Source organism: Dermacentor albipictus, unplaced genomic scaffold, assembly GCF_038994185.2.
Source record: "Dermacentor albipictus isolate Rhodes 1998 colony unplaced genomic scaffold, USDA_Dalb.pri_finalv2 scaffold_68, whole genome shotgun sequence".
In the NCBI taxonomy this organism is placed as follows: Eukaryota; Metazoa; Arthropoda; class Arachnida; order Ixodida; family Ixodidae; genus Dermacentor; species Dermacentor albipictus.
The window spans coordinates 146906-174066 of record NW_027225622.1 but is presented as its reverse complement, the minus strand read 5'-3'; the positions used below and the strand labels follow the sequence as shown (position 1 = coordinate 174066).

Below are 27161 nucleotides of genomic sequence, written 5' to 3'. Positions count from 1 at the left end.
AGAGGTCGCCCGAAAGGAGTTCTGACGTCCGGTGTGCTGCTTTCGCATCATCGCGAAGGTGTACGATACAGCGCACCGCACAACCATTCCTGCAGTATTTGAAGACGGCGGGGACGTCCCTCACTTGGTGCGTTTCCTCCGACATAAGGCAGCGCGAGACAGAGCGCTTCGCCCGACCTCGGAGGCCACTTTGTGCTACGTCTTTCATAGTCACTGTAAGGGGTGCAGTGTGGTTGCCAGCGTATGTGGCGTAATTAAGCAGACTCGTACAAGACAGTTTGCTACACGACGTTACAGGGCCGGGCATTGCTTAATCATTAACATTATCCATCTATCTGTATCGGCGTTTAAACTTGTTCTTGCGAATCACATGGAATAAATATGCTAGCAATCTTCACGCACTTTAAACGCCAGAGATTTCTTAAGCCGTACGATCTCCTATAGTCGGTGACAACGTAAGAATTACTATGAGATGCGTTCACAAAACCACAGCGCAGCTGCTTTCGCCTCTCTGAAGGAGCCGAGTTAGGCGGCGTCCGCGCACAGCTTAACAACTTTAATCTGCTAATGTAAGTGCCACATTTAATGGAATATAAAAGCGCGTTGTTGGAAGCTGAAATAGCATCTTGAAATAGCATAAATAGCGCTGATGTCAAGATCACCATAAAATTTGCCAAGACGTACATGTTTAACCAGAAAACCAGTTAGCGAAAGAAAGCACTGTACGCAGAAGACGTTTTAGACTAGTGAATTTGCATGAAGTCTCGGAAGTGAATGAACACCATTGGCTGGTGCAATATGCATGCATGTATATTGCGTTCGAATTCCGGCAGCGTACATGGAACCTTTCTACAGCGAAAATGTATATGGCTAGCGTTCCATGCATTTTGTTCTCCGTGAATAAAAACTATAAACATCAATGGCTCATACCCCCGTAAGCGTTCATGCTCCCGTAAGCAAGCAAAAAATGCAATGGCTCATAGTCCCGTAAGGCAGAGGCTACAAGCATTCAGCAAAGTTAAGCGAACAGTGCTTAAATTCTTTCTAATCACGCATACAACATAAAAGAACATGTAAAAAACTCATCATCAATGGCTCAGCCACGAAAACAATGGCTCCTACCCCCGTAAGCGAGCAAAAAATGAAATGACTCATTGTCCCCTAAGGTTTATGGCTACTCATTCTACGTGAAATAGCTGCAATTACCCTACGCCTATTGTCATTGTCATTGATTTCAATATGGGTGTGTCGGTACCGAAAAGTGAGCGGTTTACGCGCTTCGTGTTGAAGACACATCCCTGGCGATGCCACACCGATCAGGCCCCACCGATTAACCAGCGGCGTACGTGCATCGATGCGACATTATCAAAGGTGCGAGTGAAATAATGGCCACTGATCAAGACAATAAGGGAGTGTGCGTATTATTCCTCACAATTACCGCCCATCATCACAATAAATGAGAACGTACCTGTGTTCGAAATTATGCGTTACCTGCGCGTCGCGTGCTAAACAGCTTCGCTGGTCAACTACCTTCGCAGAGTGGAATGGTTCATGATTTTGATTTATTAGGTTGTCACCGACTATAGGTATCTTGCAGGCAGACCATAGCTACTTGATCGCCACCTTCAATGTCACCAAATGCGTTCTTTTCGTGGTGAGAACAATATATGGTCATTTCTCATCTGACACAAAGAAATAACTGGAAATGGTCAGACTTCCTTGGGGCGGTTGAGTTTCTCGAGCAGGTGGAAGTCATGATGAACGAGAACTTTGAAAGACGACCATCGCAGAGCAGCTTCAAGAGGCAAAATCAACAGCCACGCTTTCTGCGCACGATGTCGATCATTACGCTGTGCGAGTTATTTGCTTGCTGCCCCAGGGCATGTGCGACATAAGAGTGGCTGGCTGTGGACATAGGCGGCCACTTCACCATCAGTGTGGCCCACCGATAGTACCCAATATAAACCTGCTACGTTGTTATGTATACGTGACGGCGTCATTGAGAGGGACGCGAACATGTAGGCACACAGTGCTAAAAAAAGATATCATTAAATGCTGCTACTGTGGAATCACTGCCAAACACCGACGCGAACTATCTCACAAGAGCCAACCTCTGAGCCGAACTCGGACATTAATTGAAACTGAAGGGGAAGCTTTAGCTCGGGCCCAACTCCGGTGCCGCCTATTCAAATCCATGTAATAAGCAGAAATGCTTTCGAGATAAAGCATGGGCCGAGTGTAATGAAATTCTTTGCATTTGAGAAAAAGTGAAATTGTTGCGACTGTTCGAAGTGAAACTTTAATTTGGGGCCTGAGCTGTTCTATATGAATTACTGAACGTCTGTATGTCTGAAAAAACAACAACATAGAAGCGCGAAATTTACGAATTCATAACTTTGCACCAAGAACAGATATCGCAGTTCTGTAAACTGCATTGGCCAGAGTAGCCTAAGGTAAGGGGACAAATTTAGTGTATTAACTTGCAGCTTGCGTGAATTTGTCACTAATTTTACAAGGGTATTGCAATAGTTCACAAATTAGTGGTGCACTTAAGAGCCACGCATAATAGATCAATTTTGTCCGCTTTAGACGTAATGTTAGATGCTATTCCCACAAGTGCGATATTTTTCATCGTTAAATAAGAGTTGAAAGCTTTATATTCTCGTGCTTAAGAAATTTGCGATTTTCAACGTTTTTCATGAAACTAATGGCCTAAATAAAATATCCGCTTCCAAGCGTCTAGATTTTACGCTGCTTTTCATGCAACCAATGTAATCAAATTCGGCGGAGGCGGTTGCTGATAAAAAAGGATTTTTCCTTTCCCGTGTATTTAGATAGGAGCCCCCAAGCTAGAGCTTAATTTTAAGGTGGCTTTATTCAACAGACTTAGAAAACAGCGGCAAAAGAAAGTACAAAATATTTAGAACGAACATATTCAATTTTGTCTGAAATATATCGCTGCGATTGCTTAATTAAAATTGACTTCCTGGGTTTTCACCTGCAAAACTACGATAAGATGATGAGGCACGTCGTGGTGAGGCACACCGGAACAATTCTGACCATATCTGGGGTTCTTTACCGTCCACCTTTTGCATTTCGGCTCCACGAAACACGACCGAGATTGTACCTGCGACTTCGAGCTCAGCGGCGCAACGACATAAACACCAGGCTATCGCGAAGGGTTCCTGCTGTTATTCCCAAGTCGCTATTACATACAAAAATACCTGGCGCACCAGGTGTGTCGCATATGCCGCGTTCCATCATTCTGCGGAACCTACCATGATCTGCATGTCGTCGTTTGACGACCCAGTCAGGCTCAAGGTGGTGTCGTCAGCACCGGTGCGCGGTGGTGTCACAGTCGGTGAGACAGAGGCGGGCGAGATGCCCGCCGAATTACCGCCATCCTTTCGCGGCTTATGAAATCCGTTGGAATAGCTCTGGCCGGTTGTCGTCGGGCTCGGAGGCGCGATCGCAGTGCGGCTCGTCTGGGACATCGCCCGCTGCTGGAGCGCTTGTGCAAACGAACCGGGTGCAGTAGCCGCGGGTGGGGCCGCGGCTCCGCCGGGCGCCGCTGCTAATCACGGAAAAGAACCAGGTTCGGCGTCACGCTGAGACTGTTAAACAAGCTGGGAGAGCTCGTACTTGGGCTGTAGTTCGCAATTTGTCTCGGCTAAAGCTCAACATCGCAGAAAACACAAAGCGCCCTTGCTCGGGTGTCTGGGCATGCTGCGAGAAAGCTCAAGTTTGGAATCAAGGTAATCACTAAGTTTGTTTCGCTGTAAGGATAATGCAGTAATAGCCATATGCAGTCAACTACTCTAAACCAACAATGTTATACAAATCTATCGTATATAGACTTTGTAAAACGAAGCTTTCATGAATACGAGTTTTCTGCTAAGAGCCTAATAACGCAAGAACACTAAAAGGAAGCCAACATAGCGAAGCAGTGCAACGCCACTGGACAAGTGCCAGGGGTCGAGGCAAGCGACCACAGATACGGAGGCGAAGCGATCAAATGTGGTCGAAGAAGTTGTTGCCCTCAGAAAGACAAGTCGAAACATTGGATCCAGGAACATTCGTTGTTCGATCACTGTTCGTCACAAGAAAGCTGAATTGACACACAGCTGCCACTGTCCGCCGCGTTGGCTTTCAAAGTAATTGGTTGATCCACGGAGTTTAGCGCTCCAAGGCCACACTGTAAACCAATTAACATCCTTGAATGAGCATTTTCTTCAAAGTTCGAAAGGAAGGGGGCTTTCTAACTCGCATCCTTTGCGGGTGTGAGTAATAGATCGGTTTGCACCCTTAAGGGCCTTCCAGGGTGCGTTGTGACACGAGTGCGCACGATTCGACGGCGTGGATCCCAAATGTCAGCTGATTTTATTGTTATTTTGCTCCAGACCCCTTGTGGTTGCTCGCCCTGCCCTCACCATCGGTGGAGAGTGAAGACGGCGGGCAGAAAGCGGTTCGGAGGCGCGCTCGCTGCTCGCCCTTGCCCGCACATTGCGGTCTCCTCGCGGCGGCTACAGGTGCAAATCGGTTACTCTGGCGCTCTAGAGGCGCCGTGTACAAAGCGGATGACTCCGGATTGACCCCCTGGAGTTATTTAACAAGCTCCTAAATCTAAGTACATCTGCATTTGGCCCCCATCGGCATGGGGCTGACGGGAATCGAACCTGCTACCTCGTCCTCAGCAGCTGAGCGCCATAGCGTCCCCCTCCCCCCCCCCCCACACGAGAGAGATAGACTAGCAACCGTAATATTTATCCGTAGGGAGAGACTACACATATGCCGCGGTACCACCCTGGAAACATTTGCAAATTGCGCTCAAGATATGACAACTCTTTTTCACCAGAGACACGGAAAACTGTATCACTGATAGCATAGTTAACGAGAAGAAAGGGGGTTAACCGAGGGGCCCCGATTTTTATTAGTCATATCATAAGAAGCCAACAAACACTGACACCAAGGACAACATAGAGGAAATTGCTTGTGCTTGATAAATGAAATAAAGAAACGAAAAAATAATGGAAATGAAAGTGGATGAAAAAACAACTTGCCGCAGATGCGGAACGATCCCTCAACCTTCGCACAATTTCCCCTATGTTGTCCTTGGTGTCAGTGTTTGTTGGCTTCTTATGATATGATAGCATAGTTGTAGCTACAAATGTTTCGAAAACCTCGCGCGTTTTTCGTGGCCGATATCTTGCCAAGATGGTGCATCGGTGAAAGCCTTGGCATGCATCTGTGCGCCCTCGGGAAAATGACGCTTTCAAAATTCAACGCTCGTGCGCGTGTTTATACAAAAGGGCCGTTTCTTCGCTCAAGCTTTGTACCAACCGCTTCGACTGTCTGCAGCCAGTAAAACAATACAGCACTGTGTTGGTCATACATTGTCATCACGTTGTAATGACAGTGAAGTAAACACTGAAAAAAATGTATTGTATTGTATTGTATTGTATTGTATTGTATTGTATTGGGTTTTATGGCGCATAAGCGCCTTAGGCTATCATGCGCCAAACACATGGTATAACTTATTTCAAAAATTGGGTATCCTCAGCGAGGTCCTTGTCCGGACAAGGCCTCTGAGGAGCCCAACAAACCAAATGAAAACCTCAGCCTTCTTCTCAGAACTGAGAAAATGGGTGAGGTGCATCATAAGATGCGTGAAAAAACCGGGTAATAATAACTTTTTAAAATTAGTAGTTCTGTGATACGTTATATTTCGTTTAGGATCGCTGCGTCTTTCAAAAACCTAAAAACAGATGAAGTTTCTACTAGTGGGTTATCTCCTAAAAGCAGACTGGGATGGAAGGGAATGCGTTCATTGTAAAATACAGTAAAATGTTTTTTCCTTAGCCGTTCGAGTTGTGTGCACGAGAATAAAATGTGATTTACAGTGAGTTCATCTCCACATTTCTCACATAAGGGTTTGTCTTGTTTTGTCAGTAGAAACTTATGTGTTAGGTGTGTGTGTCCGATGCGCAGGCGGCATAAAATTACTTCTATAAAACGTTCCTGATGCCTGCATGATCTCCATTCTCCTAGAATAGGTTTTACTAAATGTAGTTTGTTATTTTCTTCGTTATTCCATGTACGCTGCCATGGAATAACGAAGAAAATAACAAACTACATTTAGTAAAACCTAAAAAATGAGAGATGTGATTATAACCCTTTATTGGACGAAGTTGCGCACGGAAAGGCGAGCAGCGCCAATAAATGATGGCGGCGAGCACTACATGTGGCCGTTCGTCGAATCTAACCAATGTATTAAGTACGACCGCTATTTACACGTTTACCAGTACAATCGAGAATATTCTTTTGTTCTCGTGTACGATCTTGTTAGACAAGACTTCCCCAATAAAATCGGCGACAATACTCGACATCGAGGATACGGTAAGGCGCGTCTTGCCCCAAGCGGTAATATTCAGCTTATGACTTCGGCTGCACGATCGAAATTAATGCGCGACGGAGACTGATGCGGGAGTTGATACACGATAAAACGGGCGCTTCTGAGTGACCATGGTCACTCAGAAGCGCCCGTTTTATCGTGTATCCTGCAGGGCCAGTTTGTTTTTATGTTTTCTTAACGGGACATTTCATTTGTTTGTTGTTGTCTTTTTTCAATCTTATTCTTCGCGCCAAGTGACCAATGCCTGCAATAATAGCAGCGTTCGAGTCAGTGACAAAGGGCAAAACGCATGAAAAGTTGAACGGAACGTGAGAGAATACGGGCCAGCTATTTTCTTGTCAAAAGAATTGACTGAATGCGCGCGTGTTCGCGCCTCTGCACACCACAATGAGCCGAACGTGAGAACCTTCGCCGCAACCGTTAGGCTGAAAGTCAATCAAGCATTCAAAGTGCTCATCGGAGCCCAGCTGATTGTCCGAACAAGAGAACGCGTTAAACTAGACAGAACAGCGAATGCAACACTCGCCCACTGCGTAACTGAACTTCTAAATTGTTCGTGCTCAATATACAGCGCACTGTCAAAAGCGTAGTAACAATCAACATAAATGTGCTCAAAATTCAATCGAACCGTCAAAACCATGGAAAATATCGTTCTCGGGACAGCCACGGCAACAGTAGAAGTTACGGCGGTAGCTGGGCATTGGCAGAAGTCCCCGAGTCGCTGCTTAATCTCTCGGTGGACCTACGAGAAACGCGACGACCATAGGCGAAATTTGCGTGTGATACACTCAACCCGATTCGTGAGGGGCGTTTGACATTTAGCAATCTCGCTTACGTGCATAATACTCCAGGATACATTCGCGCGACGCGACTGCTCAAAAAAATTGTGTAGTCTTACGTGCCAAAACCACGATTTGATATCGAGGCACGCCGTAGTTGGGGACTCCGGAAATTTGGACCCCCTGGGGTTCTTTAACGTGAACTTAAATCTAAGTCTCCGGGTGTTTACGCATTTTGTCTCCATCGAAATGCGGCCGCCATGGCCGGCATTCGATTCCGTGACATCGTGCTCAGCAGCCCAACACCATAGCCACTAACCAACTGCGGCGGGTGACGTAGTGCCCACAGCCCGACGTACAGTCGACAACAAACGTTAAAGAATGGAAAGAAAGAAAAAGCTCAAGCTGTAATAGTAAATTACCCTTCTACTATCGTGATGAAATCCACTTTTGCCACGACAGATGAGACGCGAAAACGAAAGCCGGGTAACGACATCACCTTGATGTTCCCGCACTAGCCAGCTGTGACGTCATGGAATTTGATGGCGTCTGCTCGGACATACGTTAATTTTTCATAGGCAAAAATGGACTACGTTTCGTCCTAAACGAACGAAAACGTGCATTTAACATGTTTCAACAACATTTACTGAGCCAGAAAAGCCTAAACACAAATATATTGAAATCATTGACGCCGCACTGACGTCCCGGAGGTGGGCTGTTGGCGCAAAATTTGAAAATTAGAACTTCATTGAGTTTGTCTGTTACAATCGATGTCCCCGGGAAATTACCGAAGGTAGATTTTTGAAAGAACGCTTTGAAATTCTGAAATGATTCAGTAGCCGCGCTTCGATGGATACGGTAGAAGCATATCCTATAACTTATCGTATCGCATATAGTCATACGCCACCGTTTACATGAATGTGTGCTTTCGAGTCCAGCAAACTAACGTCACGTAGTATTACATTTGAAAGCTAGCGCTCTTCCTTCCGATAAGCTTCTTTCGCTGCCTCGTGAAATGCACCGGCAGTTCGGCTATATTCCGTCAGGTTCTCTATTTGCCCGCGTGGACAAACTTACGCGACGTTCATTTGGTGGAAACGTACCGTGTTGAATCGCAATATGCAAATTCCCCAGCGCGTTCGCAACTGTTGCCATGTCTAGTGGTTTCGGCTTCTATCTCCTCAAAGCGGACTGGGCTAGTTAATGCAGAGAATCAACTTATGTTAATGCCATTTATTGTTGACAAAGAAGGCACTGTCTCATCGCGCGCAATGTACTCACGAGTGAAAATAAGCCGCGTGCTGCCTAATTCGTAAGCTGCCGTTTTTGTTTTGATGTCCAATAGTGTGACAGTGACCGTCACCGGTTGTCATCCCGCAGCGAATGCGTTCCGATAATTCCGGATAGGGTATACTCGTCTATTTACATGTGCCGCTGAAATACGCGTTCTCTATCCCAAAGTACCTCTACTTGATTTGAAGGCGCGACAACGACGGTGGACACACACAGGGCGCGCGGCGCGCCTGTGTGCGTGCGTGTTCCCTCTTCGTCCACCGCCTTCACTTCAGGTCATGCTTAACCAACACGCCCAACTATCCATCCTAACGAAATGCCTCTGCTTGGCGCACTTCATGTGATACGCCTTCCGAACGAATTACCTCGCTGACATCAGATGATAAACGCTTGAAATTTATTACGAGACACTTATGTCGCATTCATGTAAACGCGGCTAGAGTCTCTTTTTAGCGCCCCTTTAACAAACCACTTGGGCCGAACCGCATCGCCGCGTCAGCTGCCGTCGAAAGCAGCGCTGGGCCGGAGGTGTTCCCTCGCTTCCATTATTGCAATAGAAATTGTGGACACTGTCACCGTAAGGTTCCGGTAAATGTTTAGGTATATGCACGATACTTGTTTTTGCCTGCCGCATAAGGAAGGTATAGTATGGTGCAAGGTATCGTGTTATACTACTGAACCTCCTATGTTGCTGAAACCAGGCCTTACTTTCTTGACTGAATTATTCCTGAGAATGCTTTAGAATGGCAGATGTACCGCAACCACATGTCATGAAACGTAACATTCACAACGCATGGCTTTCATCTTAAATCGTCGCAGACTATTAAATATTAAAAGTGCAAAGCAATACCAGTGCACGAACCTGAACGGGCAGCATAGTGGCACCCTTCGCCAGGTCCGGCCATTTTGAGCTGACAAGCACAGAGCATACAGTGCGCGCTAACAATCGCCTATTACACTGCTACGCGCCGCGAGAAAAGCTGAAATTTCGAACCAAACGCCGTTTCCCATTCTCCTTGCGGGCGCCGCGCTCCCAGCCGGAGGGTCGACGTCAATCGCACAATTAAGTGCGCCTACGCATTCGCACTGCTTTGACGTCACTCAGGGACATGTCACTGAGAATTACTCATGGCAACAACAGTTATTTCATCTGTTGCTTCAACAGACGTACAAACATACAAACGAAATATTTGCGTGTCTGTTTTACTTCGTACCATAGCAGGAGGGGTATTTCTGTTTCTTATGCTTGTTCCCATGTCGTGTAGTCCCGCGCGCGGAGAAGGAAACTGACATTTTCTGCCGTGTTCCAGCGCGCGATCACGTTCTTTGAACCGCTCGCGTCTACTTTTGATGTGGCACTGACTTATACCACTAGTCTGGTGCCAGCGGTAAAACGATGCGATGTATCGCGGTAAGGATCCATGAGCCGGGCCGCGGCCTCTCCAAACATGCTCGCCCTGAGGGATCCATTCCGCAGAAGCAGCCAGACAACGACGTACCTGTTCTCGTGCACAGCTCTCAAGATGGCGCACATAGTTGGCACAGAGCGAAACGAAAAACTCAACAGCTTGAAGAATCGAGCGCGTGACCATCACCGGAACTGCGCCGCGAAGAAAAAACGCGCACGAAAAAAAGGCGATGAACGCGACGTGTACGTGACGCCATACCCCGACTCCTGTACGAGAGAAAACGCAGGGAAGCAACTTTAGCTAGACGGGGGCAAGTGGTGAAACCTTGCTGGCAGTGAAGCTCGCCTCCTGATATCATGGTTTCGCGAGACTTGAAACAATGCTATCTCTCTTAATGACCAAACCATTTGAAAAATGCTTGCGCTAAAACGCTCCCTAGAGGGCACGTAACAATTTTCATCGTATAACAAAAGGTTTGCTACGTGGCATGATGAAGGGCCCTTTAAGGATGCCAGAAATTTTGGCGCAACCGCGCATGTCGCGCGCGCGTTTTATAGTCGGACCAGCGTATATATGTTTAGAACGCCGTCCAAGGAGTTTAAGCGCAGCGCTAAACCTTGCTATCGCTGTCAGTGCTTGGCACTTTGTGCGAAACTGCGAAACTTTTTTTTTCTCACGAAGCGTTCTACTCGGCAGTCATGGGAAAGCTCTTTCATCTTGTCTCGGCAAAAGTATAATCGAAACAAATATATCGACACGTGTACATTTTTCGGTTTCCCGGTGACCGTTCTACACCGCTGTTGCAATGTTTTTCCACGGCGCGAGACACGCCTTTCATGTATCAGAACTTTCTTGAACGTCGCCAGTTCTATGGCGAAATAATTTTGTCTAATCAGATTGAATGCGCGAATCTAATAGTGGTGTAATACATTAGAAGCCATGGGAGCACCAGAAATTATGCTGGCATGTACAAATTGAGTCATGTTAGATAGCCGACAGACGTGCCCCGTGGTTCGATAACCGATAACTGCTCTCCGCTATCGTTGTGATTTGAACCGCGAACTATAGCGCCGACAGTACCTATTCTTCACCGTCACTACAACGCGACGATATCAGCAGCGTGCCAGTGGTCTGGAAGATCTCCACGAAAACGAGATAGTAGAAAAGCTTTTTAGGAGAAGAAAACGGACATGTATTAAGAGGAAGCTTTTGCTCGGGTGCACCCGAGCAAAAGCTTCCATTACATGTATTTTGATAGGAGCATGCTCCTATCAAAATACATGTAAAAGGAGAATTCATTTTTCTCAGCAACCACTGCACCTAATTGGGCGAGGTTTGTTGCATTTAAAAGGAAAACTCCGAATGTAGTGAATGCTGGTTTCGAATTTGTGATTTAGGTCGTCAATGTTTTATAAAAAATTGGCAAAAATCCAGATTTTTCTGAAAACGAAACTACCAAGTTTACAACTATTTAGCTCAACAACGAAAAACGGCAATACAATTCTGTGAATTGCACCTAATAGTACATCTAAAGCGGACAAAATTGATATTTTATACATGAATATAAAGCAATTTTGTATGATGGAAATACAGATTTTGCAGAACCTTTGTAACCAACGTAACTAATTCACGTAAGATGTAAAATGACATACCGAATTTGTCCGCTTTGAATGATCTAATGGATGCCATTTATAGAACCGCGATATCTGTTCTTGATGCAGAGCTATGAATTTGTAAACTTCGTGCTTCTATATTTTTTTCAAACTTACGAATTTTTGAAAATCTTTTTAAAAACATTCATGCCTTTAATCGAAATTCCGCTTCCAACAGTCACTAGAATTTAACTTTTTCGCTCAAATGCAACAAATTTCATTAAAAGCAGTCCAGGGGTTACCTCAGAAAAACGTTTTTGCGCTTTACATGTATTTGAACAGGCCACGTCGGAGTTGGGCCCGACCTAAAGCTTCCTCTTGACGCAACAGCGTTACAACATGTGTCGAAAATAAAAAATCCGGCGTCGGCGTCTTGCATCGGACGTCGTATCGCGAAAACTTCAGAGTGGCGCTCCATGCTGACGCGGCTTCTTCACCCACGGAGAAATAGATAGGAGCGCCGACTAGCTTGGCGCCTACACTCTTACTGTGGTTGCGCGTAAGTACACCACCAAATAAGGGGAACATATTTTTTTTTTATAAAATATGTCCCATTTGCTTAGTGGAACCTGCATGGAATGAGATTGAGTGTATACAAAAGCATGGCCTTCGAGGTGAGCAGTCAGAAAGGGGGGGGGGGGGGGGGGGGGAGGGTGATGCGATGTCAACTTCACATATGCATCTAACACGACACGTAATCCCATATAGTCACGTATAGAAGAAAATTGTGCAGAAACCATAGACGGTGATTGTCAATGCAAACGAATAGCACGATCAATGAACGTTTGCTTGCAGAGTCCAACCATCGATTATCAACCCCCACCTATCAACCACCGACCAATAACAAGCACGGGAGAAAGAGGCAAGGAAAACTATTCGCTTTAAAATATTCAGAGGGAAAGATAGGATACTAGTGTTTAAGGGGGCTGCGAGTATGGCGGTTCCAGCCAGCAAGCAAGTGTATATATATATATAAATATAAATAAATATATATATATATATATATATATATATATATATATATATATATATATATATATATATATATATATATATATATATATATATATATATATATATATCTGCCTAAACTTTATACTTCTGGCTTTATATGGCTTTGTGGCTTTGCAGATTCAAAGCTATTAACAAGATTTATCGTTATAAATGCAATAATTCGCAATGCTTACGCATGCGTGCAGAGACTGATTGCTTCGCAGTGTTTGGAAAACTATAAGTGCTAAACTCAAACAAATAATCTTAATATAAAAATAAAAACCGTAATAAATAACGTGACGACAAAGCTCAAAGCACAAGCGCAAATACAGGGTGTCTTTTTTTTTCTTTTTTCAGTTGCACCCCATTTTTTATATTGCCCATGGCAGTTGGCACAATTCCAACCCTTGATCTAAAATACTCGATGAGGCGGCCATTACTTCTACAAGAAATCAAAACATTCAATTAATAATTAGCATAATTATGCTAATTACAACATTAGTTAATTACTTTACGTCATATTTTTATATCTACGAATAACAGCAGCTGAGTTCACACGCCGCATCCACCTGGAACCAATTCTCTGGACAGCACCAGTTCCGAGATATTAGTTTTCAAAGTGTCCGACGAAATGCACTGGCGTCCCAGTTACTTTTTTGAACAAACTGTGGTTTTGTGCATTCGCAAAAGTAACTGGAACGCCAATTCATTCTGACAAACACGTTGAAAATTAATATCTCGGAATTGGTGCCGTCCAGAGAATTCGTTCCAAGTGGATACGCCATCCGGACACAGCGGCTATAATTCGTAGATTGAAATATGTGGCATAAGGTAATTATTTAGGAGTTAATTAGCGTAATTACGTTACTTATTCAGTTGAACATTTTGATTTCTCATAGAAGTAATGGCCGCCTCATCGAGTGATCTAGATTAAGGGTTAGAATTGTGCCATCTGCCATAGGCAATATAAAAAATGGGGTGCAGATAAAAAAAAAAACACCCGTATATTAGACGAGTTCCATGTGCTAACCATCATTCGCATGATATGATGATGCTCATTCATTGCCATCTCCCTTGAAATGGGGCGGAGACAAATATTCGGGTAGCCTGCTTGACCAAATGAGGCTATCTATGCATGCAAATCAGTCTATAATTTCACTTACATCGTGATCGTTCTTCCATTTCTCTTTTCCTTAAAACCTCCTCATCACCCTGTTTACCTACACCTGTTATGGATATGGTCGTATCGATCTTTTCCCTGCTTTTTGTCACCAATATTCTAAATATTCTAAACGTGTCTCGCTTTTCTCGACTGCTGACCGGTTGATGCTTGCGTACACTTTAAGTTCAAGCGCTTTTGGAAGTTGTACGTTACTTATACGGGCCTCACTAGGTGAATCCCTTCACATTCCATTAGGATGCGCGTGGTGGTCTCCGGTTTTTTTTCTTTTTTTTTTTTTTGCTGCAGCATACACATGCCTCATCTAGTTGCGGACATTTGCTTCAGCATGTGTTGGTCCCTGGGCAACCCGCTCGTGCCTCAAATAGCCCTTTGTGTTATCGTATTCTCCCTTCTACTTTCTTTCTTCCCATTCTTGCAAATCTCCATGGTCTTTCTTGTTTCCATTATTTGCATCCAAGTCCCTCTCTCTCACTTTGTCTTTGATGACCCCTGCTTGTGTATCTACACTTTCTGTTACCCAGTACTTGGGTTGCCAACTTTCTTGACCTCTTCCTCCATTCTGTGTCCCCGCTTTTCAGGTACAGGTACATGTGCAATTTAACCACTCATTTCTTTTCGTCCATGTTTCCGAGTCTTTCTTCAAAACTGATTGTGCTCAGCGCTTCTTTGACTTGGAGAGGCCCAACCCATGTCACCCTGCATTGCCTGATTTGTGGTTTTGACGCGCGCTCCCAAAGCCAACCAGGCTACCGATCTTTGGTTAACTTCCTACCCCGACAGGTTATCTAATTCCGAGCCCACACTTGCGAACGTTAGTGCTCGCACCGTTGCTACCTAGCTGAGCGGCGGCCGCGCCCTCTGTAGGATTTGTTTGTATGAATTTCATGAGCTCTCTCCCGTTCCTTCCAGTGCTAGTTAGCAATATAAGGCCGGTGACACATGCGCGCGCGTCATTGTACCAACCATACAGTTTCATACATTTAGTGAAGGAAATTCCATGGTACCAACAGAGCAGCTAGAAACAAAGAAATGCTTGTGCGCAAGGAGCTACAGCGCTCGTGGGCCAGTAGGAATGCGCCGACATCGAGAAACTTGGCGGCAATCGATATGAAGTATGTCTCTATTTTTTTTTTTTTTTTATGCGAAAGCATTATATGACCCATCACGCGAAAATCGGTCGGCGTGAGTGAAAGAGGGTACCGAATATGGCCGACGCCGCCAGGAGCCAAAACAAGTCATAAAATGCTCGAACCCGGGCCTCCGAGGGCCGAAACGAGTCCGTTTCCTCTGCGCCACTTCGGCTCCACGCTTCTGGTTGACTAAGGGGTGTCTAGTGCGTGCGCAATTGCAGACGTCACGTCGCAGGGCCGGCTAAAGGGACGCTTCCCCGACGCCACGGCTGCTCCACGGCTCTGGCTTACTAAAGGCGTGCCTCGTGCCTGCGTTCATGACGCATTCATGAGCGCATTCGTTACGTTTCGAGGTCTACTAACGGTATAGAATGCTCCGAGCTCCCACACGTAAGCAGGCTTACGCGTATATCCCGAAATGTTTAAGCTCTAGCTCGTTTTATTGGTGAGTACAGCCGAGTACCGTTAATTGGACGCCTTAGTTAATTTGAACTCACTGTAAATAGTCCCGACTCGCGGTGAAAAACCATACACTGCTATGGAAGGAAAACTGGTTCCGTTCGAAAGCATACCGCTTACGTTGTTTCCACCACAACCGACCGGAGCGTTTGCATACGTAGTGTGCTGCAGAGGGCGTAATTATCCCACGGTGAACTTCGCCTACACGTGACACCTGCCTAACCTGCTCCTTATTCTCACAGCACTGAAACTCTGGGAAACATGCAGGTGGGTGAGTCGGCTAGGATTCGTTGGAAGTTCAAAATAAAAAAGTCCATGACCAGTTGAGTACACCAGGCACATCCGGTGAAACCTACTGCGCGCGCTCATGACAGGGAGAAACCGTGAGTTCAGTCATTATCTTCAAAGTTCCCAACTGAGCCAGAGACGTTGAGCTTTCTGCACACATCACTCCTAACATTAGCGTTATTTAAACGGAGGGAGTGCTTATTGTCATGTGCAGTTCTCGTACAACCCCGGGAAACATTGTGAGAAAATGTCCACGTAACGCTTTCGAGCACTTGCCCGAGGAATCTTTTGCGCGGCCCGCAATTAACTGACGCTCTCAAAACTTTGCCCACGCGTCACCTACGTCACCCTGCGTCTCCATAAAATGTCAATCTCGGGGCACATTACCCGCCGCGCTAGATTGATGGCTATGCCGTGGCGCTGCTGCGCAGGAAGTCATGGATTCGATACCGGTTCCGTCGGTCGCATTCCGCTGGCGGGCGGAATGCCAAAACGTACGTGCACTGGGCAGTGGGCGCTCGTTAAAGAAATTCAGGTGTTCAAAATTTATCCGCAGCACCAGGGCGGCCCCCCATAATCGGGTCGTGGTTTTGGCACCTAAAACCCAGAATTAAGCTTAGTGACACATTTAGTGCTTTTCAGAATATTGGGAAAACTACCTATGCGGTTCGTATATGACACACTCCTAAAGTTCTGGAACGCTCGAATCAGTAAGTTTCTACAAAGGCTGTAATCAAGCTACGCAATTCAAGCTTTTTTGTAACATCGGCCGCAACACGCTTCCTAGACGCGGGAAACGGGCGCGTGGATCAAATTACGAATAAAATAGGGAGGAAATGAATATCCAGTAGCTATTTCCGAAGTGCCTGTACTTAACTGAGACAGTTCGAACTTTGCGTACTCACCGTCCATAACATAGCCCCAATTCTCTGCAAATATGAAATTGCTATACCTTGGTTCTCCCAGGAAAGCGACGAAACTTAAGCTTTCATATAACCCCTCTAAACAGGCAAGAGAGTTCAACAATTTTCATCTAGCCCCTATTTAATCCACATGCTTCAAAATTTGCCTGAATTCATTACTCTCCCTCCTCCCTGTTTTTTCTTCTTTAGATATTGTTATGGGTGGCGTTAATGAAGTAGAGGAAGAATACGATCGGCCGACTGTCTTCTGTTTTCTTTTTTATTTTTACTTGGTCAATTACAAGGTTTGCCTGCAAAACAAGGCAAAAGGGGGGGTATTATTCTCCTCTCTAAGGTCTTCGCCTCGTTAGAGCAGCTTCCTCGCACATGCCGAGTGCGCACTTATCCAGCAAGGATTGCTACGACCGCCGCCACCGACACGTTCGCTTCTTTCACTCTTCTTTCGTCCTTCTCCGGAAACGCTGTCATCGTGTCGACGGCCTTTCTTAAAAGCGGCTATCGCGTTAAAAAGTTTCACAGCAGGTTACGGTGGTGAACTGCAAAATCGTGCCGCTGGGAAGTGCTTCAACGTCTTTCCTCCACGCATTGGCGTTGGTCATGCCCTACAGCTCACACCGTACTTTTCAGCCCGCTCAGCGCCTAGACGGCGCTCTATCCGGCTGGGAGGTCATGTGTTACGAGCCGCTTCCATGAATTTCAGAGGAAGAAGCCGACCGGCCGAGCGTTGTCATGTCCCGCTTGCGCCCCCCATATGGTTTCTAAGTCTGTATACATTCCTTGTACATGAATCTTCCGTTACATAGCACCCATCTGTCTCCCCGCCACAGTATCAATGGATGACTGAACTCTTGGTTGACAAGCTGTCGCTTCGGTCTAGGTTGGGGGGCCAAGGAAATTTAAGTATGCGAATGGGTTGAAAGGGAGGTACAAACACATCACGACGGTCAGTAAATTGCCTGCGAGAGCATAAACTCGGAGAATAATGCAGTTTTTTCGGGGCAGCGTGAAAAAGCATGCATATAACGTTGTTGGGCGCTTCAGGTTGCGCTATTAGTTTCGCCGTAAAGACAAAGAATGTTTCTTTTTTTTTCAGCGAAGCTGTATATGGCTAGCTGTATATGGCTAGTTCGCCCGTCCATGCATCTGTCGGTCGCCTGTTCGCCGAAAACTACTCCGGCGCAAGCCCATGCGCACGCGCAATAAAACAAAAAGAGAAATTGAGGCGCGCGATTAGCCAACACTCTCTAGATTACACAAGGCTTGTTTACTCCGATCCATGACGTCACGCTACCTGGCCCGAAATTTCCATTGACAAGGCTTGCGTGATGAAAGCGGTGACGTCAAAATCACGCCTCCTCGGTAGCATCCCCATTAGATTCCGTGGCGGTCGGGCCAGGTATTACGTCATGGATCGGAGTGAAAATGCCTTGTGCTGTCTAGGTTGTGTTGGATTAGCTGCGCCAGTACTGACGTCGTTTCTTTCTGTCGCAGCCGAGCGCGCCCACAGCAGTTTCTCTCCGGCTTCGAAATGGGTAGGCCACGCGTCATACGTACTCCGGAGGAGCATGGCAGCTCTCGATCAGGAACGCCGCGAGCTGAACCGGGAACGAATTCGTCTACGCCGTGCCGATGTCGATGCTCGGGCACAACAGGCTCGTGCAGCCGAGCGCGAGCAGCAACTGCGTCCGAGGATCCGGTATAGCCTACCAAGCCGTCGTTTAATGAACCGTCGGGATTAATCCAGTGATAAACACCGGGGCCGCACGTTTCCCCTTCGCTGGTTAACAATCTCTATGGAGTGCTTGGGCTGCGATTTTTTTTAGAGCTAAAAATCAAAGTACTATTGCAGCGAATTTTACACGGACGCATCAAAGTCACATGCTGGCGTGTCTGATATGGCACTCGGTACGCCCTTCTCGGAATCTCATGTACTCCATCCCGAAACCAGCATCTTTACCGCAGAGGCCTAGGCAATACGATCGGCGGTGAAACACAGGTTAAAACTTCAAAAGGATAAAATATTCCCTTTTTCTCGTTTTTTTTTCCGGGACATAGGTACCTGCTTTTGCAGCAGCCATGACGTCTGTTCCTCGTGCTGCAGATCTTCTGCTGCGGGCGCCATAACATGGCGACTGCTCACAGGTGCGTGGAGAGTCTCGAAGCTCTTGCCTGGTCTTGACGTCTGCCTGCGAGTCGAGAAATACAGGAAGAATGAAAGCAAACATGAAAAAAAAAGAATCCAAGGCTACCAGCGAAAAAAAAAAAACAATCGCGAGAAGGATCTGAACTGACCACTCGATCTGAACGGTTCGACGGCGAGCTGCGGCTTGCGCTGCTCTCCGCCCAGTGCTCCTGAGGAGGACGTTGCCTCGTTGCAGCCTTGCCCGTAGCCCTGCGAAGAGGTTCTTCTGCAGCGGTTCTTACCTTCCGAGGTGGAGCCATGGCTGCTTCCGAAAGGCGGCGAGACTACGTGGCGCGCGTGGCACGTTCCTTGTCCCGTGCACCGATGCGATGAAGTTAACGATGAGAACGATGATTTATTGGTATCCCCTTCGAAACGGGGGCGGGGACAAGCAGTAACCTAGCCTGCTTGATTTAATGAGGTTTGCTATACATGTTTTATCTTTTATTCTAGCATTTTTATGCATATCCCCAATTTTAAGAACAAACCTTACGGCGCTAAGCAGATGAGGACGAAGTGAAACACAAACGTTGTGTCTCGCTTCGTCCTCGTCTGCTTAGCGCCGCAACTTTTGTTTCTAAGTCGTGAACGAACTAGCTCATCAACAAGTTTTCTTAAATCTTTAATCTTCTTCCTCAAACGTTCTCTGTCTACCTCGTACAGCTAGCTACCTATGCTGCATGCATGAATGTTATGAGTGTACTCTTTGGAACGGGGCGGTGGGTTGGGCCTCCAAGCTCTTATTATTTTGTTTAATGTCCTACCTATCCTTAAGAAAAACAAAAAGAAGCGAAGAATTCCCATTACCAAACTTTCTGCACGCCTATTGGGAACTTTGTTCTTGTACGCCTCCGTTGTATGTCGTTTCCCTACTTTTATTCCACCAATCTTCCTATCGCCTCTTACTAATTTCTATTGCGGACATCTTTACTGTCGGGCCTGCCCCTCGGGCAGGCCCGACACGGCCCTGTAGCCCTGGAGCGAGGCGGCGGAGACTAATGTTTCCTCGAGAGCAATTACTTGAGGTTTGACAGCGAAAGACCTGAAGAACTGCTGCAGAGGGGCTTTTTTGTTAGAATACCCCCGGCAGTTCCATTGCCAAATGCGAAAACTCTCTTTGGACCTATCCATTATGGCGGACCGGATGGACTACCACCTAACGGGGCAGTTAGAGCTGCACAAAGACTGGGACCTCCTGTCACCACCCTGGTGGGATACTGAAGTCTGGCTTTCTTTAGTATGGCGGGAGCGGTGACCGGTTGTACGACGGAGGCGAATGAAGCCATTCGCGCCTCAGTGGTGTCGGTGCGATCAGCGAGAGCTCCGAGGCCCCTGTTGGGGTCTCCGACTGCAACCTGAATTTGACGAACGTTATCGGTGAGACAACTGACGCTAGCAGTGACCTGTTTGAGGCCATCTGCCAGCCCAATGAGAGTTTGCTTAATCCCCCTGACTTCTGCGGACAACGCTCCCGATTCACCTGTTTGTTTTACTACTGCTCTGCGTTTGGAGGACGTCGCAGTACCGTCTACTGGAGCTGGGATTGGAGTCTCTGTGGCCCTGCCTGGCGCACCGTTATCCGACGCATTCGAAACGAGTTTCCTGATCTCTGCCATTTCGTTAACTAGCCTCTTGATCGTGCTCTTGAGGTCGTCGTTCTCTTTGCGTAAGCGAATGACTTCCGCGTCCCTAGCTTGCTCTTGGTGCGGGTCGTTACGAGGCGCCTGAGCAGCTTCTATATTGGCACCGGGCTTGGGACGTGCCAGATCGGCCCAAAGGAGGGTCAGCTGCTTCCCCAAACGTGTGGAGGCGGGCTGAGGTCCAGATGTTGGCTGGGTTCTGCAACCCGGGCGGCCCCTGGAACCGGATCTGGATCTGGATTGGACATGGGATCTTGACATCGATCTGGCCATGAAGACGGAGCGGCTCCTGGCGCGACCCCTGGAGTGGCCACGACACCTGGGCCTCCCTCTGGACCGGGAGTGGCTGCGACCGTATTGGCGTTCAGACGATGCTTGCCGGGCTTGATTTGCGCCCTCCATGGGCGGGAAATGTCAACGGCCGTGTATCTGCCGGAGTGTCAACGGCATGCACAGCACCCCTGTATTACCTGCTTCACTGGTGGACGTGGGCTATCGCGTCTCTGACAGAGATAATTAAAGAAGCGGTCGAAACCGGTGCTCGTGAAAAAGAAAATATATGAAACATTCAAATGGAAGAAACAAATACATAAAAGGAAAAAAAGTTCAGAAAGCAAACGAATAACACTAAGCAACCGAACTAGGGGCCAGACAATATCTTCCTTACCTCAGTAAGGAAGCCTTCGTTGCAGTGAGGCTACCTTACGTCACTCTTAAAGCTTCCTTACTGAGGGGCCCTCGGTGAAGGCTTCCTTGGTACTTCCTCAGCATAAGGAGCCAAACAATGAGATCTTCCTTACCTCACCAAGGAAGCCTTCATTGCGGTGAGGCTACCTTATGTCACTCTGAAAGCTTCCTTACTGAGGCGCCCTCGGTGAAGGCTTCCTTGGTACTTCCTCAGCATAAGGAGCCAAACAATGAGATCTTCCTTACCTCACTAAGGAAGCCTTCATTGCGGTAAGGCTACCTTATGTCACTCTGAAAGCTTCCTTACTGAGGCGCCCTCGGTGAAGGCTTCCTTGGTATTTCCTCAGCATAAGGAGCCAAACAATGAGATCTTCCTTACCTCACTAAGGAAGCCTTCATTGCAGTGAGGCTACCTTATGTCACTCTGAAAGCTTCCTTACTGAGGCGCCCTCGGTGAAGGCTTCCTTGGTACTTCCTCAGCATAAGGAGCCAAACAATGAGATCTTCCTTACCTCACTAAGGAAGCCTTCATTGCGGTGAGGCTACCTTATGTCACTCTGAAAGCTTCCTTACTGAGGCGCCCTCGGTGAAGGCTTCCTTGGTACTTCCTCAGCATAAGGAGCCAAACAATGAGATCTTCCTTACCTCACTAAAGAAGCCTTCATTGCGGTGAGGCTACCTTATGTCACTCTGAAAGCTTCTTTACTGAGGGGCCCTCGGTGAAGGCTTCCTTGGTGCTTCCTCAGCATAAGGTAGCTCCAAGCTACCTTCATGCGTCCTTGCGCCGCTCCTGGCCCTGAACGAGCGCTTCACCTCACTGCTTAACCACGTGGCATTCGCTTGCGCATGCGCACTGTCGCCCACCTGCGGATAAGCGCGAGCACGGTACGTCTTGCCAGGCATGTTCGTTTCAGTCACGCGTGCGGCATGAAAGCATTGCTAGGCGTTGCTAGGCGTTACAAGACGCCGGCGTGCCAGCGTTGCTGGAGCACAGCAAGTTTTGCACTGTAATGCGCAACTTTTTTTTAACTTTAGTAAACAAAACTAGAAGAAAGCGTCCACGCTTCTCTATATTAGCTATTCAATTGAAAGATTGTGCGACGATACAACATTTTTTAATAGAATAATGGTGTTCGCGGAAAGCTTTGAAGAGATCATCTCGAACCCAGGCACGCGGCAACCGCTCCTTAGGTGAGGACGGGTGAAGGGAGCTTTCAGAGTACGCTTGCTTCCTCCATCGGTCCTTCGCTGTAAGGAGTCCTCACGTAAGGTTAGGAAGCGCTCGAAGGAAAGGAACGTTTCATTGTTTGGGCCTAGGTGTTGTTGTCTATAGCTTCAAATTTAGCATAGCAGTTTTTTTCCCTCCAGACGCTGTGAAGTGCTGACAAAACACAATGTCCAGCTGGTTCGGGAGTTGAGGCAGCCGAGATTGCCAGACTTCGTGACCAATGCGGTAGCACTCCGTCCTTGTTACTAACAAAAGAAAAAAGAGCTTGAGCTTTTACAGGTACGATCATTATCTTGAGTGCAAAAAAGTGCGTGTTTCACATGATGTGCAATTATGTGTCTGTCACAAGTGAGGGCAATTGTATGAGAAGCCGTGTTTCTTTCCAATAAACATTATGGAAAGTCAGCGCTTCTGGGGTCGTCTTCTCGCGTCCCGTCTACGTGTTGTGCTGTTAACACGAGGAACTTTTTATCGGATCGAATTGTCGTGCGGCTTCATCGGGTGTCTCGTAAAGTAAGCGAAAACGCCCTTTTGTCGCTGCAGTGCTCGTAATCCGAAAAGCTGACTTTCAAATAATAATGCAAGCTTCCTAAATAATGGTGATGGGCTCAGGTTTCCAGATTTGCAGACGCAGGCTTGACGTCCTTAGTCTCGGTTGGCCTCGGTTTACGAGTCCATTTACGCAGCTTCGCGCTGGCGCCTGGGGCGAGGTCAGAGTCCAAATTGTTCGAAGCGCGCGTTCAGCTTCGCCACACGCGACTAGCCTATAGACGACCGCACGCCAAGTTTCATCCTAGACGCCAGCGCTCGTTTCTCCCCTGGCGGCACGATTTCATCTCCAACGGTGGTTTCCGTCGCCGCTTTCCTTCGCGGTCGCGCCCGCGTTCAGTTCGCGCTGCGCGCGAAACGTCTCATGTTTGCGACGGCGCCTCTTCAAATGACCGGAAATTATTATTGTCTTGTTAACTGTCACGACAGCAATGTAAACATGAAAAGGTTGATGCCACCAGTGAAATTCTGCCGATTCACAAGAAAATGGTACGAAAGAAGCAGACGACAGACATGGATTACTGCGGTGCGCCGAGCGAAGTAAACATCTGGCAAACGAAGCGAGCTCGTTCATTGATCACTCCTGAGTGTATGACGGTTTCTATATGTAACCCACGTGAAATTAATAATTACTCGGTACATAATCCTTTTATTCATATAAAAACTAAGTTCAACGAGCGCTTGTCCTGTCTTCTTTCTCGTGTTTCGTTTGTGTGTGCGCTGCCCAAGAATGGAAACCACGTCTGTTGTATGCGCTAGCAGTGGCCGAAGTTCACGCGTGCCGAGAAATTGAATATGTGCATGATGCATTGAACATGACCGGAGTTCATTCCCGCTTCACCACTGCACCGATCGATCGGGTTACTGGACGATACACACCCGCGTCTTGGTCGCGCCGGCATTGCTGAAGCAGGAATGATTAATAATACTTTCAACTTCCGTCTCTTGAGTACTGTTAAAAAATGGCCAAGCTGTCTACATTGCTGCCTCTATTCCATATTGTAGGAGACGTACTAGTTAAAGTTGTGTGCGCATGTCGTACTTGTGCTATGCAGCGATATATCTTGTTTATTTCCGCACAGTGTCGATAGAAATCCGTTGTCGCCATCAGATACAACACGGATTTGTAGCAAACATAATGTGAGAAACTGCAAAAATGACTTTAGCTCGTAGGTGCCGTATGTATGTGCCGCATCGTATGTGCTGACGATTTTTCCGGCGGCACATACGATGTCGTTTCCAATTACCTGCTCAGCGTCACTTACATGGTTAAGCAGACGCTGCCCTTTCGCCGCATTGCAGCCATCAAAATAATCGTCAAGCGTACCGATCTTCTTAAAGGCAAATATAGCGTGTGCAATTTGTTTCACACTAAGGGGAAAACTCGGAACGTATTACATCGCGATGCGGCAAGCAATGGAGTCGTGCGGCGGCAGCAGCTGGAGCAGGCGCACACGCTTGAGGGGCGGTGTCGTGATCTGCGTCGTCTGCTACGGCGGCGGGCGCTGGCCGCATTTTCGGGAAGCGTGGTACTGTCAGGGGCAGTGCACCGATTTTATCGGTACTGCGGGAACTGAGCTGATATTCTTTACTAAACGTTGTGCGTCGCCAAACTCTGATCCTTCATTGGCGATAATGGAGTTCCACAAACTTCTTTTGACAGCATGGTTCATTTGTTCTTTCGAAAGGCCGGAGTACTGAGCGTGTGCACGTATATTTCTTCACTGTGTGTGCTACCGTAATGAGCAGCGACAAAACGCACCAAGATGTGCGCGCAACGTGCTCAGTCTTTGTTTGGCTCGAAAAGAAAACAGCACTCAACAATGGGAGTCGAACACGATGAAACAAACGGATACGATTAAATGAAAGTTTTAGGTTCAGACAATGAGCTGGAAGTGATTTTTCTCGATAATCATTCGCTACACCAGACAGACCCTGCCCACCGGTGGGGAATTGGACACGTCACGCTCGGAACTTCAGTTAGTATCTCGTCATGTCCCCAGCGGCAGCGATGACAGCGCTCATCCTGGAAGGCAGTGAAGTGTAGAATGACTTGATCAGGGATGTGTTTATTCGCTGCACGTCTCAGTCACTGACGATGGTGGATCGAAGCCTATCCTCGGGCGACTGATAGAGGGGATGTTGCGCCAGCGATACTTTCAACGAGCCCCAGACATTTTAAATGATGTTGGCGCCCGGGGATTGAGGCGGCCGCTCCAAGAGAGTGACTGCGCGCTCTTCTAGCAGTTCTTGCACAGCACGAGCAGTGTGGATCGGCGTCCTATCGCGTTAGAATATATAGTCGCCTTCCAGAATCGGGCCGTCAAGAATGTATGGAATCAGTACGTCGTCTATGACTGCCATGCAGCGATGAACTTACATTCGAGGCGTATCAGTGGGCGTCGCGCAACGCTTAGCAAAGAATACCGGCTCCTTTCACGCAGTAACGATGTGATCAGCGCCCTGCACCTGACAGTAGAACGTTTCTCGACAATGCGGCCAGCGTGTGCCGCCGTAGCAGACGACGCCGTTCAAGATCCCGCCCCTCGAGCATCTGCGCGAGCTGCTGCGCTTCGAGTTTTCCCCTAAATGTGAGAGAGACTGTACACCGCCCTTCGAAGGAAATGTCCACGCGCACACACCGCGCGCGGCGCGAAACGTGCCCAAACACGCGCAGTGCAGGAGGCAATCAAGGCGGCGCGAACGAGAGATGGGAGAGGGGTACCACCGCTAATAGAATTTTGCTCCGCATGCGGCGCTCTCAACGCCGGCGCAGCAGCGCCGCTCTCGGTGCCGTTCTTGTCTATAGTCCGCGCCGACGTCGTCATGCGAAACTGGACGCAAATTGAACGCGCGTTTCGAACAACGATCTCCGATGGCACCCCTGTGGTCGCGACATGCATGGTTCCCTGCCACAGACATCGATCTCTTCTTTTGGTGTTTTTGCATAGGTAGCGTGTACAAACCGAGCAACTTTTTTGAGGGCTTGGAAAGCGACAGGAGCAAAGGCAGAAATTTATTAGTGACTTGTCAATGTTCAAAGACCTGCTTCACTGAAGGGATGCAGGTAAGGCGCAATAATTTAAACAACCTGGAATGGTGGTTCCGTTCTTTTCGAAAGCTCGCATTAAAAGAGGACGTAAAAAGTTTTTCGCGTCCTTTTGTACACGGAATGCTATGCCGTACCCTTGCCTCCTAGGTAAGCATTGGTGAAGCTGTAATGAAACCAAATATAAACTGGTGCACAGGACCAACTTAAAACATAGTGACAGAGCGTCTGCACTGGCTTAAGAGGCGACTTTTACGTGCGGGACATGCGATGGCTAGGACATCACATTTCGTAAGAGAAACACCGCAGGTAGAAAAAAAAAAGGGAACTTAGCACTATCTTGTAAAACATTTTATCCCCTCAAACTGGCCCAATAGGACAAATACCGAGTACCTCTTTCGATATCTGATCAAAAATGACGTTTTCGGATGGGTCTAAATATCGCTCCCTGCAATATGATCGCATTAAATCGATTCCGACAGTGCGTGAGATCCGCACTTTTCTTTTGCGATTGAAGACGTTTTAAGCATTCCTGCTTACGGAAAGAGCCATCCTTTCTCTGTGTCATCCGTGTCATTTTTTTTAGGCGCCGACGGCTCGCCGCTGCCAGGACTTCCAAAAGCGGAGCGCGTCGCTTGGGTTTTGATGCAATGTTGTCTGGTGTTCACTCGCAAAAATTTATCATGTTAACGTTATCTTGAAAATATTGGCTAAAATAAGCAGTATATAATCTGCTGGACGACTTCAGGTTAACTCTGCCATCAATTCCAATTGGAAGCTTCCTGTTTCGTCTGGCAGAGCACCGCCAAAGTGGCGGACACTCGCTGCGGTGACGTGCACTCACTCAAAGGGTCACTGAAGTTGCTCGTCTGACTCCGACATAAGCCTCATTTTTTTTTTTTACCGAAAAGACCCCACGCAAACTTCATACTTCACTTTCTTAAAAAAAAAAACATATTCGATTCGACCATCGGAGGTCTTTTTTCTTCCTTGAAATAATCGTATTCGATTCGAAAAAAAAATTCACTAAACAAACACACCTGCAATGCAGCTTACACGACACGTGAGTTCCACAGCATTTTCGCCATGAATCTTGCATTGTCACTTCCTATCCTCCGTTTTTTTTTCTCTTTTCCTTAGCATATTTCTGAAAGGTTCTAGCCAACCTCACAGGGATGATAAACTGGCATGGGTAGTTGCTACATCGATATATTACTTGCTAGAGCTATTGCGGCACATGCGTCGCGCATAAAAAAAAAAACAACTACATCCAGACGAAGATGTGCACCAACTTCTCCTCGACTG

At 47.2% G+C, this 27161-nt stretch overlaps 1 protein-coding gene across 1 annotated transcript in view; it reads right to left on the bottom strand.

The window, feature by feature from the left end:
* LOC139053088 (protein argonaute-2-like) overlaps nt 1-19008 on the bottom strand; it is a 28573-nt gene extending 9565 nt beyond the window's left edge. The window contains exons 1-3 of the mRNA XM_070530234.1: nt 18814-19008; nt 18581-18707; nt 3279-3574 (exon numbers count right to left, since the gene is read on the bottom strand). Of these exons, the coding sequence (XP_070386335.1) occupies nt 3279-3574; nt 18581-18707; nt 18814-18963 (573 nt within the window). The 5' untranslated portion in view covers nt 18964-19008. The remainder of the gene's footprint in view (nt 1-3278; nt 3575-18580; nt 18708-18813) is intronic.
* Nucleotides 19009-27161: the final 8153 nt, after the last annotated feature.